At 40.7% G+C, this 17,227-nt stretch overlaps 1 protein-coding gene across 2 annotated transcripts in view; it reads right to left on the reverse strand.

Moving 5' to 3' along the window:
• dennd2da (DENN/MADD domain containing 2Da) overlaps positions 1-16,994 on the reverse strand; it is a 31,708-nt gene extending 14,714 nt beyond the window's left edge. The window contains exons 1-4 of one of the 2 annotated variants that reach the window (XM_085344166.1): positions 16,877-16,994; positions 8,577-8,643; positions 8,386-8,469; positions 7,348-7,413 (exon numbers count right to left, since the gene is read on the reverse strand). In XM_085344166.1, the coding sequence (XP_085200292.1) occupies positions 7,348-7,413; positions 8,386-8,469; positions 8,577-8,643; positions 16,877-16,906 (247 nt within the window). In that variant the 5' untranslated portion in view covers positions 16,907-16,994. Of the gene's footprint in view, positions 1-428; positions 699-7,347; positions 7,414-8,385; positions 8,470-8,576; positions 8,644-16,876 lie in introns of those variants that run through there. The other variant, XM_085344167.1, reaches the window with a different exon arrangement.
• Positions 16,995-17,227: the final 233 nt, after the last annotated feature.

A 17,227-nucleotide genomic window follows, 5' to 3' on the forward strand; every position in this document is an offset into this window, starting at 1 on the left:
TAAAACAGATGTGAGGGCAAGCTTACAGACCATCACAGTTCAAGCTGACCACAAGCTAAATGATCATATGTGCACCTGACACAGCCCCAAACAACATTTTAGGCTCATACCATGAACACAGCATCACGACAAGCTCAACAAGTTTCATGTCACGGACTGTAAACACATCACAGAGGTCAAGTATTTAGGTCGTAACCTCCACGCTGCACTTTATGTCAGCTGTAAATGAACAGCAGAGGTTTCCCTACAATGAAGTGGAAAAACACCGATACACACATGGGCGCAACCTGTTCGAGATAAGTTACTTCAGCAAGTTTCGGCAGGTACCGTGTTTGTCGAGAAACTACACCGCTCAGTAACATCATGATAATAACTTAGGTGGACTCGGGTTATCCAGCGGTAAGACTTCTCTAATATCCAGTACTCACTCCATCTGTTTTTGGGGTTCGTCAGTCGGACTCCTTTCCGTCTCTTCTTCACAGTCTCACTCATTGCTGCCGCTCTACTGTCGGGGGTTCCTATCAGCACACTCAGTAACAGCACGGCAGTATTTTACCATCGTCATCCCGCTGCATGCTACACACATAGCATTTTAACCTCGCGCTCAACTACTATGTACGCTGAAGTAGGTTACCGCTGTAGGTGCTGCGTTCGCGTTATGTGGGACAAACGAAGTGTTGCGTGTTTCGTTCGGTTCTTCGCGGTTTTATCGTCCCACTCTTGAGGACCTGATTTGCTTCTAGAAACTACCGAGCCAAGAATAAAAAGCCAACAAAAATACCATAAAATAAGTAGAAGAAAGTTAATGAGCGGATGTTGGAGTCATGTTGTCGCAACAAACCCGATATTCATGAACGCAGCACTAGAGCCCTCAAACATTGCTTCATTTAGTTATTTTTCGACGGAAGCGGTTAGCTCTTCCAGCTGTATGCAGCAAGCAGGCGGTGACTTGAAACAGCAGCGTGCCAACTCAACTCCAACTCAAACTCACAAAGCACAGTCAGGCCTCCTTAATTGGTTTTCTGTCAGAGACATGATGAGACTGGATGACACCTCTGAGAAATACTGTTTGTTAGTGAGGGCGCCTACGGGAATTAGTGATCAGGTCAGGTACAATTAAATACGACCTACTCTTTTAAAGAATTCAGAACGCTCTAAAACTGAAAATTGCTCTTTCCACAGGATGAATCCATTTTAGATCAAAAGTGTACAACCACACCATGGTACTATGTCAATTTCAAGTCATTCTGATTTTGCCTTCCAAAATAATGGCCTGTTGAAAATGCCCATAACTTACCTAACTTTCAGTGATTTCAGAATGCTCTAAAAAGGAAATTTTCTGTTTCCACAGAATAATTTCACTTTAAATCAACAGGATACAACCTCACGATGTTACCATGTCAATTTCAAGTCATTCTGATTTTGCTTTCCAAAATAAAAGCCTTTTCAAAGTCAAGGCTGGCTTGACACAAGTGGGAAAACTGGGATGTTGTGAAACACAAAATATAAATGTTTTAATCACAGGGAATGTTATCTTCTGACTGTAATCATTGAGCTTCATGCCAATATGTCGTGTATGAACTATCGTATTTGTCTGAAGGATTGTGTATAGTCCGTGTAATAACGATGCAACCGTAAAATATAAACATTAGTACGCTTCGTTATATTTAATATTACTGTAGGCATAAGGATAAATTATGTTACAGGCTCCTGGGACGAGTTAAAGCTGGATATAATGTACATCAACAAATGAGAAACTTTAGGACATGTTTTACTCAATTACCTGCAGTGTTGGGGAGTAACGGAATACATGTACCGCCGTTACGTATTTAAAATACAAAATATGAGTAACTGTATTTTAATTTTATTCTGCAACCTAGACATCCACATTACTCACTCTCACGTAACACATACTGTACATATAGGGCCTTGGGGGTGGACACGTTTTACAGCATCCAGAGGATGGTCGGTGTACTCCAACCCACCTCTGGCGCTGGTGCCCTACCCTCAATTTTAAATGCATTTAGACACTAAGGGTTTTCGGGAAGAGCTGTGCTGCTCTCTGAGAGGAAGCAGGAACCATGCTCTCCTGAGTTTTAAATGCACTTTAGAACAGCACACATCAACACTACATATGAGCGGGCGTAGGGAGGTTTGAGGTCTTCACTCACCCCGGTTCTGTTAGCCGTCAGGGCTGGGGGGCTGGGAGGAGGTGCTGGCCGTCAGACTGGGGTCTGGGATGTGGGGCCTCCCTGCTACTGCAGATAAGGAGGTGGTTCGCTTGCCTCCACCCCAGAGAGAAGGGTTACATCTCCTGGGTCTAGGTGCGGCTTGCCCCTCTGAGGGCGGGGGTACCTGGACCTGGGATATAGAGTATGTTTGGGGAGTGCGACTGTCTGTGCAGTGTCTATTTGTGTCTGTCTACACGTTGGGTGAGTGCCGAGTATTTGGTTGTGCATATGGGGTGAGAATGCACGTCTGTGTCCGCGTGTGCCTGTTCGTCTGTGTCTATATGTCAGGTTGGGTCTTAGACTCAACCTCTCTGGGTACATCTCAGGCCCTCTAAAGTACGGAGGCCTATCTCCCCTCACCACACTCCCTGCCGGTGGCTGATGCCCTCAGACGTTGGTGTGTTGGTGGTCCTTGTCGTCTGGGGCTGGGCGCTCATGTATGTATCGGCTCACTCCTGGTGGCCGATTGGTGGGGCCGGGCGCCTGTGGCCCAGCTGGGCTCCTTCCGGGGGTGGGATGCCGTCAGGCCTCTGGCCTCTGGGCCTGAAGCTCGGTCCTCTCTGGCACAGCTGGCTGCCGGCAGAGCCCGCGGGCACGCCACTGCAACCCCCTCTGGCCTCTGTAGCTGCGGGGTGACCTCTCCTTTGGGGCTCTACTCAGCTATTCCCAGGAGGGTGGCATGGTTCCCCCCCCCTTTGGTGGTCCTCCTCGGGTCCTTGTACTCTGGGGCCTCTGGATATCTGGGGCCTGGATCTCCTCCATACCTGCTTCATACCCTGGTGGACAGGGCTATGGCTCCCCACACTCCCTAGCAGATCGTTACATGGAGAAACCTTTGGAATACAAGCATGCTGATCCACACAGGTGTACACACGGGTGTTCACAGACGCGGACTACAGCTTTCTTGGCTGCTGCCTCAAAGCACATCGTGCGCTGTCTATCTTGCGTGCTGCACAATATCGTTTATTATTTAGTATCTACTGTTATCTACTGCTAGCTAGTTTATTGTGATGGTGCTGTTTTTTTTATTATGTTGCTCTTTGTTGTTTGCTTTCTCTTCTGTTTTTTTTCTCCATACAGGTGATCCAGGTGTTTTGTTTGTTTGTTTTTTTGTTTGTTTGTTTGTTTTTTCTTCTCTCTCTTCCCCCCCTTTCTCACCGTCTCTTCTCCCCTTTGGTTTTCTTTCTCCCTGTCCTATCCCCCAGTCATGTCTGTCCCGTTTCACAGCAAAATCTCCAGTGTTAAATTAACACTAGAGAGTGTCTATATGGGTCCACACCTCTGAGTGTTAAATACAACACTGTTGAGTGTTAAATTAACACTTCTGACAGTGTTATATGTTTAAAAGTAATGGAATACATTTTAAAAGTAACCTTTCCAACACTGATTACCTGTCATATTCAAAAATACGTGATTTTAAAAGTTAAAATAAATTGATATTCAGTAAACTTTCACGTATTAGTTTGATCTGGTTTACGATGGTTTACTTATCTACAAATGCCCTGTCATGCAAAGAAGAAGCCCGGTGTGAATGCGGCGTCTCCTCTGGGCTGAAGTAGAAAACTCTTCTGACTACAGGCGAAATTTTGCTGTTTGTATTAAAGAGGAGAGAGACCACCCGGCTCGTTCTCAGCGCTCACTTAAAAAACCTGCATCTCTGGTGTGGGTATGCATCAGTGCATCAGTGACTGTAGAATTGTCCACTGAAAGATATATACATGTTTCAGAGCAACGTATCCTCCCATTCAATTTGTCTGTTTGAAGGAAGGGCTGGCAGATTTCAGCAAGATAATGCTAAACTGCACACTGTATCTCTCACAGCAGCACGGCTTCATAATTTTTAATGCACAGGTACAATACACAATCTTCACTTTTCTAATTATTCTAAATATTCTTTGCTATTTAAACATCTTTCAGTAACCTGCTCTGCTCTGTTTGCACACTACAACCTGGGTTTGCCACTTATCTGCACTCTAATTTTAATAACTGTACAGTACTCTGCTTTGGTAACTATTGTCCACGATGTAAATATGTAAAAATTGTGTTTCTGTTCTGTGTCCTGTTCTGTTTGTATATGTGTGTGGGTTTTTTTTTTTTGGGGGGGGGGGGTTTGCTGCTGATACAACCAAATTTCCCCTTGTGGAACAATTAAAGGATTATTCTATTCTTTATTTGGTTTAGATCTACATTTTACAGTGTCGCAACACGAGCTTTGTATTTATTTTAATCTAATCTGACACTCTGTCTGGTTCCAATTAGCTTTTAAGCATTGTCCACAAATTTTCACTAGTGTTAAAGTCACAGCTATGGAAGGATTTCCAAAAGCTTAACATTCGTCTGCCAGTCAGCAATTGCCAGCCGCCTCCCTCCTTAGGGACTCCATCTGTATGGCCTCCTGAAGACCTCTGTCTTCTCAGTCACCACCAGCCTGTTAGCCAGAGGGTTTGTCTTTTATTCTGTCATCACCAGCCCGGGCACCTAAGGAGTCCTGTCACTTCCACAAAAGTAGCCCTCCTTGGCCTTTCTTCCATTTATGGTTTTCTAAGGGGTCCTATCCCCTTTGCCGATGCCAGCCTCCAACCAAACCACTGGAGGTCTTTTTCATCTACACCAGTTGGCCACCTGTGCGGCTCCCAGAACACCTCCTCCGTTGGGCTCCTGGCCGACCCGTCGAGCTGCTCAACTCTTGTCATGGATTATCTAGCCATCACCTGAACTCTTTTTCTGCCTTGGTTTTGTATACGTCTGTTACCTGTTTTTCATTTTGTGTTTTGGTTTCAGTTTTGGTCATTTGACTTTCTCCATTAGTTTCAGCAGTGCTGCCAGGTTTCCCCTCCCCCCCGTGTTGTCTCCTCTTCTTTGTGATGTCCGTCCTCGAGGTTGTTTGTTTTCCCACCCTGCGGTTCCCTGGTGTTGACCTGCATTTGTCTTGGACTTTTTGTAACTTTGTGAATAATCAGCATTAAAACTACATTTCTATCATTTACACCTGGTTTCCTGAGTTCTGCATGTATGCTCACCACACAGCCATTTCCTGACAGCGTCCTCCTTAGAGGGAGTGGATTTGTTGAAAATAGGTCAACCTTGTTTTATGATAATTCATGAAACAAGACCTTTCACATTGTTTTCACTTCTTTTTAAAAATGACTTTCATTTTCATTCTGTATCCGAAAGCTTTTTCTTAGATTCAAACCACCAGTATTTGTGTTATTTGTCTAACTGTGTCTGAACACATCTGGAGAGAAATGCTGACAACACAGCTGCAGTACTTTTGAGGATTGTCTTTATCCACAAGAATTACAACCAAAAGTAACAAGCAAGGCCATTTTTATATACTTTATATAGTCCAGGCTGTTTAAAGACAGTGTTTGAGTGCCATGAGTTTACATTACTGACTCTGCATATTAATGGGGAACCTCTTAGATCAAAATTCCCAAATAAATTGGCTATTTAGGAATACTGCTCACCTTTGTCGGTGAGCAGTATGTTTGAGCTCAGTCATACCTAGCTAAATTTCATCAACAAGAATGACGAGTACCAGAAGCAGTCATGCATGCTCAGTCAACTAAGCATGGGGGAATCATGTGACTACATGATCTCATCTAGTCACATGACTACTTGACTCCTCCATATTTCACACATGAACTGGAAGTATTTGGGTTGTTGCTATGTCCCTTCTTTCCCCACCTTTGGCTTTCTTGGTAAAGATTTTGGTGTTTCTTCACACCTGCATGTTTACCTTGCTTCAGTGTGAGCAATGACATTTCATCTAAAATTCCCTATTTACTGTGTGTGAATAAAATTTTGTATTGTAGAAGTAGTTTAAAGTGTAAATAAAAAAAATTGTCACACACTGCATCTGCAGACGACTCTTTAAGTCAGCTGGTAGTAAGCAGTGTTGGTCAAGTTACTTGAAAAAAGTAATCATTAACTAATTACTGATTACTTCCTCAAAGTAATCCCGTTACTTTACTGATTACTTATTTTCAAAAGTAATTAATTACTTAGTTACTTTTTAAAAACACGATTTACAACCTGAATAGGTGATAAAGTGATAGATCTTTCAGCCCAATTCTACTTTTTCTACATAATCCATCATACAAAATGTAATCAAATGGAAAAGTCCCTTTTTAAAACTTGTTTTATTAGTTTTAATCTTTTAACTTTATGCATCAAGCAAAAATTTAATTATATGCAACATTCTCTGACTGGAAGAAATTTGTTTAATATTTAAACCGATTTTCTGCACATTCCAGCATATAAAACATATCTTTTTTTGTGTGTTTACACTCACTCTTTCAAATAGATGCAAGTAAAACACAGCAGAAAATAAATAAAGTCAAAGACTCAGTGGTCCTTTTGCTCTATTTGCACCTGCAAAGCAGGAGTAGGGTAGGCGGAGGTTTACCCTGGTGCAGGTGTGCCGCAGTGGTCAGTGGAAGAATCCACGAGTTTCTCTGAGTTTCCCCATTACGTCATAGCTACTCGGTGCTTGCTCGGAAGTTCAGGGGTTTTTTTCGCTGTAAAAGAAGTTTTCTTCCCACGCACAACGGACACTAATGTTTTGTCACTTTTTATGGAATCAAACTCAAAGTAAGGTCAGTACTTCCACGCTTTAAACGCTGCACGCTCATACTCTCTCCCGCACTAAATACATGATCCATTGTTGATCTGCACACAGCTGTTGTCACGAACGTCGCACTTGCTTACGTCACTGTCGTGAGACATTCTCGCAAAAAAAAATCACGATTTTAGTAACGCAGCGTTCCTACGGGAAAGTAACAGTAATCTAATTACCATTTTGCAATAGTAATCCATTACTTTACTTGTTACTTGAAAAAGTAATTGGATTACAGTAACCCATCTCTGGTAGTAAGTGAAGGAGGTTATTGTGGAGTGTGATAAACCGCTGATGGTGATTAGCCAGTTCTGGGCACATGAAGATGCACAGGTGTTGAAATATCCATGGGAACAATACTGAACACAGAGCTGCCCCAGTGAGTCCATCACAGTGTGAACATTAGCTAGAACTTGTAGTAGAAGGAGCTTTGCATGTTTGAGTAGAAAGGTGTTATATTAGTACCAGTCCACATTAGCATTCATGTTAAACACATACCTGTCTTCATCATGTGTTTCTCACCACCTGAGAGCTGTGAGTCCCCATCGTCATCTGGAACAGATTCTGGGATTGGAAATGAGTTTGGAGATTATTATTTATTATAAAACATAAAATCAATCAATCAACCCTGACTCAGTTTCATTCTTTACAATGTAATGTCTTGGCACTATCCTATGGATGCTGCAGTTTGATTTGGACTTGGTTTCTCGTCTCGGGCTGACTGTTTTTTCTTTTTCATCTAATCTTTTTTAACATCAGCATTGATTCTGGTTTTCCCTTCATGAGTGAATGTCTGAGGGGAAATGTCACTTTTATGTAGTTGGACCTAAAACACTCTTATTGAAGTTTTTACAGTCACCTTTCTTTGTTTGTTTTTGCCTTAAGGGCGCATGCTTCTCTTTTACAGCATTGTCACTGCTTCACCTCCAGGCAAAGGTGTTTCCTTATTTAGAGAAATGTGACTGTTCTTATATGCAGGTGGTATGCCACTTGGTTTATTTAACTCTGATTTACTAACACAGGTATGATGGGCAGGTGTGATAGATTCTTCCTTAGCCTCCCCTCGTGTGACTGAACTGCCACTGCCAGAAGGTAAACCTGTGTAAACCTTTATTTGTGAGTTACACTGCTCTTGCTAGAATGCTGGTGATTGTTTAAATGAACAATCTTCATCTTTGTTTGTTTATACACTTCTAAATTGTACACTTTGACCAGTTTAGTGATGTAAGTATGTTGGCTGAGAGACACTGTTTGTTCACTGTGGGCCCCTCAGGCTGGGGCCTATCAGTAACACTAACTCCGATGTACACAACAACAGATGGCAACAGATTAGTGATATTACTGATTTATTACAGTTAATTGGTACATTATCAAACATGGATTGATTTAATTGTCAACTTGAAAGGGCTCAGAAAACACTGTTTTCTTTTAGTGCTGTGACACTGTAAATATAAGGCCTTATTTATGAGAATATCTGTGCCTGTGTTTGCATAATGCTGCATGATGGTAGTCAGACTAGCACAACAGGTTTCTGACCTTTTCTTGATGACTCTCGCGTCGATGAAAAAGACCTGAGGCCCCTTCGCCGTGTAAATCCACCGTCTTCACTGTTGATCCTTTCTGGAGGCACAATACAAACCGACTCAATGAAAAAGTTATTACTAAGCTGAACAGAACATTCTTGATTACATGAACACATCTATGAATTTGTATCATCACTGTCCTACTTTTGACTCGGAGAGACGAGAAACCAAAGCTCCTCCTTGTGTTTGTAGACAGTTGCTGCTCCAACTTCTATAAAAAAAAATCAAATGACAACTAAGAAGAAACGACATCTTTGTAAATGTTCAGTACATTCACATTAATGCAGGAGCTGTCAGTGATGACCTGTAATAGTGCAGTAACAGAAGTCAACATGTAATAAGTTTGTGGTGTGTTGCTGAAACATCTTCAGTACGCTCTTGAGGAATGAGGTTTGTGGCACTTTTGTCTTCCTGCAAGTCCTCTGCAGACATCTGTGTATACGTAAGTGCACAACATGTCACTTTGGGGTCATCTAACTAATGAATGTATTTCTCATGTTTTAGTTACAATGACTACTGTAGAGGGAGAGGATGACACACATGCACACAGCTATCTGTGTTTGGCAATCTTTGTGAGATATTTGCTGCCATTGTTAAGTATAAGTCTAACAGCTCAGTGCCAAACTCATTCCTTACCAAGACTTTATTTAACCTGAAGCAAATCTCGACACTCAAACAAGACTTTTAAGGGGCGTAAAAAATTTAAAAACTTCCAACTCTTATATTTCAAACACTATTATTATTGAAAACAAAGATATTTAGATATATTTATAAATAAATTGCCTCACTCTAGAGCAGTGGTTCTTAACCTTGTTAGAGGTACCGAACCCCACCAGTTTCATATGCGCAGTCACTGAACCCCTCTTTAGTGAAAAATAAAATATGATTTTTTTTCAAATTCAGATATGTTTTTTTACTGGTGCGCAAAATAAGCCGTGCATGTCATGGCAGAGGCTCTGCCGAACCCCTGAGACCAACTCACCAAACCCCTAGGGTTTGATCGAACCCAGGTTTGCTCTAGAGAAAGCTGCAACCTGCAATCAGCCATTCTGCATTGCTTTTTACTTTTTATTTTGCAAGCACTGAAACTCTGGGTGTATGTGTTTGGTTTGTTTCTGTGTGTAGATAACTGTTTTAAACTACAGATTAGGGGTGGGTTTTGGTTATCGATTTATCTATTAAAATCGATTCTAGCTTGGATAACGTGATATCGATTCATTAAAATCCTGAATTGATTTTTAAATATAAATTTATTTTGCCCGAAACGCCAGAATCTCAGGTTAAACCTCACGAAATTTCAACAACCACCAAACAGCTAAAACAGTAAATGAGAGCAGTTACACGGATTCTGCACAAAGATGTAAAAGCACGGACCCCACGAAACATCAGAATCAGTGAGATGTCGCCTTTCTCACCCGACAGCACGGGCACGGTCGGGGCTGAAAGCCGACAGCTCACTGATTCTGATGTTTCGGCGGTTCCATGCTTTGTGTTTGCGCCCTTTCTGAAACCGCAGGTTTTTATCTCTCTCCAAACAATATTGACTGAACCAGCAGCAAAAGAAGATCCAAACTATGGATCACAATTCGCTTCACATAAACATCGTCATGAATTTCCTCTAACTTTTGCTGTTTTGCTTCCACCACGATAAAATCACACTTCCTGCACAGCTCTCTCTCTCTGTACTTCAAGAACAGTTTCCCATCTCAAATCTCTGTTTTCTGCATTATTCGCTGCGCTGTCGGCCGCTGTCTTTTTTTTTTTTTTTTTTATAACTTAAATGACCTTGGACAAGAGAGACTAATTTCTGCTGTTCAGTACTGAAGAAATGTAAACTTTTTAAAATTATGTAAAATTGCAGAATATGTTTAAGGTTACCTGCTATAAAAAACCGGGCCAGGAAAATCTCCTTCATGTTTTTCTGTCTGTTATCTTCAGTTACTTTGACACAAAGGCATCTGCTGTGATGCTCACTTTTGATAAAGTCTCGCAAGTGTCAGCTTTCTTTTTATAGATATAATAATAATATGGAAATGTACTGATACGTGATCAGAATTATAATATTTCTGACTGTCTGAGGCAAAATTTCTCCGAATTGAATTGTGGATCAAATCGATTCAGGACCTTGTGATCGTCACTCGAATCTAATCGAGCGATTCGATTTGAATCGATTCTAGAAATCAGTGACGATGCCCAGTCCTACTACAGATCCTGGGTATCTTCATTGGGATATACATTTTGAGAGACAAGCTTGCTTATAGGATATTAAGATTCATCCTTCAGTTAATCCAAAATGCTGCAGCAAGAGTCCTGACAGGGACTAGAAAGAGAGAGCAGATTTCTCCTGTTTTGGCTTCCATTCATTGGCTCCCTGTTAAATCCAGAATTCAAAATCCTGCTCCTCACATACAAGGTCTTAAATAATCAGGCCCCATCTTATCTTAATGACCTTGTAGTACCATATCACCCTAGCACTGCAGGCCTACTTGTTGTTCCTAGAGTATTTAAAAGTAGAATGGGAGGCAGAGCCTTCAGTTTTCAGGCCCCTCTTCTGTGGAACCAGCTTCCAGTTTGGATTCGGGAGACAGACACTATCTCTACTTTTAAGATTAGGCTTAAAACTTTCCTTTTTGCTAAAGCATATAGATAGGGCTGGACCAGGTGACCCTGAATCCTCCCTTAGTTATGCTGCAATAGACATAGGCTGCCGGGGGATTCCCATGATGCATTGAGTTTTTCCTTTCCAGTCACCTTTCTCACTCACTATGTATTAACAGACCTCTCTGCATTGAATCATATCTGTTATTAACCTCTGTCTCTCTTCCACAGCATGTCTTTTATCCTGTATTCCTTCTCTCACCCCAACTGGTCGCAGTACATGGCCCCGCCCCTCCCTGAGCCTGGTTCTGCTGGAGGTTTCTTCCTGTTAAAAGGGAGTTTTTCCTTCCCACTGTCGCTAAAGTGCTTGCTCATAGGGGGTCATATTATTGTTGTGTTTTTCTGCATATGTATTATTGTAGGGTCTCCCTTACAATATAAAGAGCCTTGAGGCAACTGTTGTTGTGATTTGGCGCTATATAAATAAAACTAATTGGACTGAATTATAGCCATCTGGCTGCAGTACACAGTAACCCACCCCAGGTTTTAAAAAATTATTGAAGAAGAAGATGATGAATGGATTGTCCATTTTTGGCTGCCATTTGGAACATTACTTGGAATTCTTCAGGTACCAAGGTGAAAATATAAACTTTGTACAGTATTCGATGTAGACTGACCGCCATGTTTTGTCCTTCTATGTAGCAAGTTTCCAAAAATAGCACCTTAAGTGGTATTTATGTTTAACACTTGTGCGTGTGTGCGTGTGTGTGTGTGTGCGTGCGTGTGTGTGTGTGCGTGTGTGTGCGTGTGTGCGCGCGTGCGCGTGTGAATAGTAAACTGTCACTACTGAATCCCAGTTGTTGATGAGTTTTTCTGACTGTCGACTGAACATACTCAGCTGAGCTGCACATACTGCATGAACATTATTGGTCCTGCATGGAAAGACAGCCACTATTTATAACAGAGCAAAATGACAGGACATGATTAGGCCCTATGGGAAAACTCCCCGGCAATATAAACCACATGTGTAGAAAGGAATGCATCGCAGTAGGATCAGTGGAGCATGGTGGAAAATATTTGAAAAATTAGGTTGCAGCAGTAAAACACAGGTGTTTTTCTTCTTTTGCCAGTAGTCGAAATGATCCCTTATTAAGCTCTGCAGCAGAATGTCCAGGAAGGCTGTTCAGACTGGGGATGATACACAAAGGCAATCAGTGCTTATTTATTATGAATAATTAGAGCTAATGCATAAAGGTGGAAATACAAGTTGGAATTTTGCTTTTTAAAAACAGCTTCTGAATCAAATTGTCACATTTAGCTGACTCACTGATCCTCTTCAGTATAAATATGTGCAATTAATCCAAACATGGTCTCCTCTTTATTTTATTACTTTATGTAGGAGGCAGTAAAGGTCTGTTCAAAGTCTAGAACAAGTCCTGCTAACATCTGTAAAGCTAACAATTACCTTTATCTTTACAATCTATTTTGTTTGATATGTACACAAGCTCCAGCATAAATGTCTATATCTCTCTTTCTCCAGTGTTAGTTTCACATCTGTTTCTCTTTGGCTTTTTATGTTTAAAGTTCAATTTAAAAGCCTTACAGTCTCGAATGATCGAGTCCTTTCATATCTAGTTCTCATGGTACCATATTATCCTGACAGAACACTTTACTGTGAGAGTGAAGGTGCACATGTGGGTTCATGAGTGTCCAATATGGCAGGCTTTCAACTATCAGCCCAACGTGTCAATGCACACATCAAGCAAATATCTCTAAAATTAGAAACATCCTGTCTCAGAGTGACGCTGAAAAACTAGTTCATGCATTCATTACGTCCAGGCTGGACTACTGTAATTCATTATTATCAGGAAGTCCTAAAATCTCCCTGAAAAGCCTTCAGTTAATCCAAAATGCTGCAGCCAGAGTGCTGACAGGGACTAGAAAGAGAGAGCATATTTCTCCTGTATTGGCTTCCCTTCATTGGCTTCCTGTTAAATCCAGAATTCAAAATCCTGCTCCTCACATACAAGGTCTTAAATAATCAGGCCCCATCTTATCTTAATGACCTCACCGTACTGTATCACCCTGTGAGAGCTTGTGGCTCTCAGAGGCAGAGCCTTCAGCGTTTAGCTCTTCTGGGGAATCGGTTCCTAGTTTGCATTTGGGAAACAGACACAATCTCTGCTTTAAAAATGATTAAATGTTTTTTTATGAATATATAACATCTGCAAGGTATTGTGCGGTAATTTCACAGATAGTGTATTTTATTTGACCAAAATTGCTAAAAAAAATGACAGAAAAAAATAGAAATGTATAATTTATATTATTCTTAAGATATCCACAAACTTGATGACTGTGAAAAAGAAATGCCTGTGAAATTACAGGCTTACTTCATTCAAAATATAATCAGTATTAGTTTATATTACTTTATTTACTTTAATTACTTAGTTTTTGTACTATAAAAAATGTTAGTAAGAAGGCAAAGGGTTAAATTACAAAGCTTCCTGCAACCAATTTTACATTTGTGCAGGGCGGGCACTCAACACTGTTTTTATCAGCAGTTATCTTTCAAATCAGCACAGACACACATTGCACGTTATTCTACAAGGATACACTGTGGAATTTCCAACCTTTTGAAAGAGAAGCTGAAGACTTTTGTTCAATAACAGCAACAAGAGAAAATTCAGAGGAGGAAAACTTTATAGTTTGTACCAGGTGAAGAATGAGAAAGGGACCAGACTAAGCAGTGATATAAGCACCACGGACACTCGAACACTATAAAGTTCTTGCAAAAACACCAACAATTATTTTGAGGGAGGACGAAGACCACTCACAGTGTGCAGCAGGTACCACGGTACATGTTGCATCTGTAACCAACTGTAACACACTCAAGCTAAATAGCAATAGCATGCTAACATAACACAGTGTCTTTACGCCAGCTTGGCACCAAATCGTTGTGACCCGTCATATTACACAAATTTAACAAAGGTGTCAACTAACGTTTATTAAACTGTTGAACCAACTCATCCCTCTCATGAAATTAAGATCAGAGTGGGCTCGTTGTTTTTCCAGCCACCTGTACAGCACCAGTGGTAATAATTAGGCTAACGGAATTAAAAGTAGCAGCACAGGAAGTGTCCTAATTGTGTTCGATTTTTTTTTCTTTTAGATGTTTTTAAGGACAAGGGTAGCCCTGCGACAGACTGGCGACCTGTCCAGGGTGTACCCCGCCTTTCGCCCTATGACAGCTGGGATAGGCTCCAGCGCCCCCCGCGACCCTGAAAAGGATAAGCAGAAGCGAATGGATGGATGGATGGATGTTTTTAAGGAGAAATATAGCAAAGTGAACTGTGTTGTTGTTGTATTACAGCAGTACTATGGTACTATAAGTGTAGCTAGTGTTTTATTAAGCTCTATTACAGCTCTATCTTAAGCTCTTAAGCTCAATATTCAAATCCATCAGTATGTGCATCTATAATTAACAGTATATTGTTTACTATTACATTTTATGGATATTTAAAAAATGATAATTCCATTATGTTTATGTCAGACTATACATAAAAACCATTATACAGTTGATACAATAAACGGTAATGAACAGTAGATACTAGTTTAATAAAAGTATTTTTACTATTTTTTTTATTTTAGTTTCATAGGCGCTGTATCATATTATTACAATCACTATGAAATAAACAACATGAATGACATAATAAGCCCCACTAAAGAGGACCTTTCAGTGATTTTAGGCCTGAGTAATTATACCAGGACAGTGTTCGACCACATTATTGGATCATTTCATTGTTTTAACACATCTAAGTACATTTTATTTTGTAAATACAGAAACTTTTGAGACTGTTTGGCCTCCCAGTGTATGTATACAAAACACCGTAACAACAAACTCTGCTAACACCCTTATTATGCCACTAAACATATGTCTTTAAAGAACACATAGAAGCTTTGAATAAACACACCTGATCCAGCCCTAACTATATACTTTTTCAAAAAGGACAGTTGTAAGTCTAGTCGTAAAGGGAGAGAGGGTGTCTGTCTCCCCAGTCCAAACCGGAAGCTGGCCCCATAGAATAAGGGACCGAAGGCTCTGCCTCCCTTTCTCCTGTTACGTACACTAGGAGCCACAACAAGCTCGCCGTCTGAGAGCCACGGGTTCTCAGGGATGATGCGGTGCTATAAGATTATTACGATAACATGGGTCTGATTAGTGAAGACCGTGTATGTGAGGAGCAGGATTCTGACAGAAACTGAACAGTATTCCTGAAAAACTCTGTTTTTGTCTGATCATTTCTTAATAACAAGTAATGAGCACGTCACTAATTTTATATAGTATATGCAAAGAAATCCGACCATAAATTATATGTAATAATCACAAATGACTTTCATCTCTGCTACAAAATACGTACACTGAAGGGGGTTAAATTTGTCCTCAAGAAACAAACTGAAAAAGAATGAAGTTGACATCAAGGCGTAATGAGTTGGTTGTAAACATGTAAGACTCCATTCAGTCCCCACGAGAAGGCGGCAGCAGGGAGAATCTCAGGGTTTGACTCAGGAACTGAAGCTGTATGACGACTGTTGTACATATTTCAGGATGTCGGTGTGGCAGTTTGAGCTCCAGCTGATCTGGCTGTCTGGGGTATTAATGCTTAATATCTGGAGTTAAGAGCACACTTGTTGCCAAAAGCTGTGATTTAATTGGTCAGATCTGTTCATTTGCATCAGCAGAATCTGATAAAACTAAGATTAGTTAATAAATAAATAAATAAATAAATGCAAAAGTAACAAAATTTTTTCACAGATTTTATACAGCCACCGTAGCCAGGCTGATAAGTATTAGTCAATCATTAGTGAAGATCTGCTTATGTCCACAGTATTTTATAGAAATATTTCATAAGAGATTAGAACACGCCCGGGTGGTAAACTTTGAATTATAACTATGTAACTTGGTGCAGCATGGTGGCCCTGTTTGCCTCACAGCAGGAAGGTCCTGGGCACAAATCCACTATATGCCTGTGTGGGTTCTCTCTGGGTATAATGGCTTCCTCTCACAGTCCAAAGACATGCACTTAGTTTGTTAATAGTAGGTTAACTAGTGATATTAAATAGGTGTGAATGATTGTCAGTCTGTGTTGGCCCTGCAACAGGTTGGTGACCTGTCCAAGGTGTGCCCTGCCTCTTCCCTTGGACCTGAACCTTTTTAATAAAGTATGGCTGTTGAAAATCTCTACCACAACAAGGTAGTAAAATATATGCACTGCGTACATGTACTTTAATGTATAACAGCTCCGTTTTTTCAGACACTAACCACCATTTAATACATAAACATTATACAGGAAGTGGCAGAAATAAGGGTTAATAAGTTCTCCAGGCTGCACCTGTCGTGATACTGCAGGTTGTTACAATACAAAGTCATCAAAGGTGGTTTTTAGTCAGTGAAAGGACAGTGTAAGCAGGGTAAAAGTCAAACCTATAACATTATTGCTGTACCAAGCAGCTTTATAGTAAAAAGCAAGTAAAAAGTTGTAGTGTAAAAGCTGATAGCTGAAGTTAAATATAAATATTTTGTGGCTTCAAAAGTCGCAGACACTCAGTCAAAAACCTTGCAGGCGACTGGTGTGTTATTGTGATGTAATTCATGATTGTCAAGGTCAAGATTTGATTTATTTATTTAAACCTTATATATCACCCGTCTTTTCCCCCAGCCGGAAACAGACTACATTTAATCTTGTGCAAAATTAGCCTGAAAATGTCAGGTTAATCAAAAACAGCCACACAAGTGTTGCAGTCCTTGAACTTTAGACACAAAGACGTAATGGAAGTAACAAACTCACCACCTGCGTTTGCTGGGATATCTCGTCCATTTTTCCTGATTTATCCACTGCTAATATTAGGTCTCTGACATACGGTTGATTTTATTTCTTCCCCGGTAAACAAGAAAATGCTCCTCTTGACAGCATATGTGTCAAACAGTAATGAAACAGCAAGTGCACATGCATGAGGAAGTGCAGCTGTTGAAACGTGTGGTTGACGGATTTCACTCTCAGACTGGGATTTCCTCTTTCAGTGTTAAACCACGGTACAGTGACGCAAGCAGCACAATGCTGTTGTGTGCCGTGCAGTCAAACCTGTTCTTTAACTGTATAACTGGTTAAGCGTTGTATTTCTTGGAACATTTATTTTAA

This window comes from Diplotaxodon limnothrissa, linkage group LG20 (assembly GCF_057381915.1).
Source record: "Diplotaxodon limnothrissa isolate DT_005_m linkage group LG20, D_limnothrissa_male_GT1.1, whole genome shotgun sequence".
In the NCBI taxonomy this organism is placed as follows: domain Eukaryota; kingdom Metazoa; phylum Chordata; class Actinopteri; order Cichliformes; family Cichlidae; genus Diplotaxodon; species Diplotaxodon limnothrissa.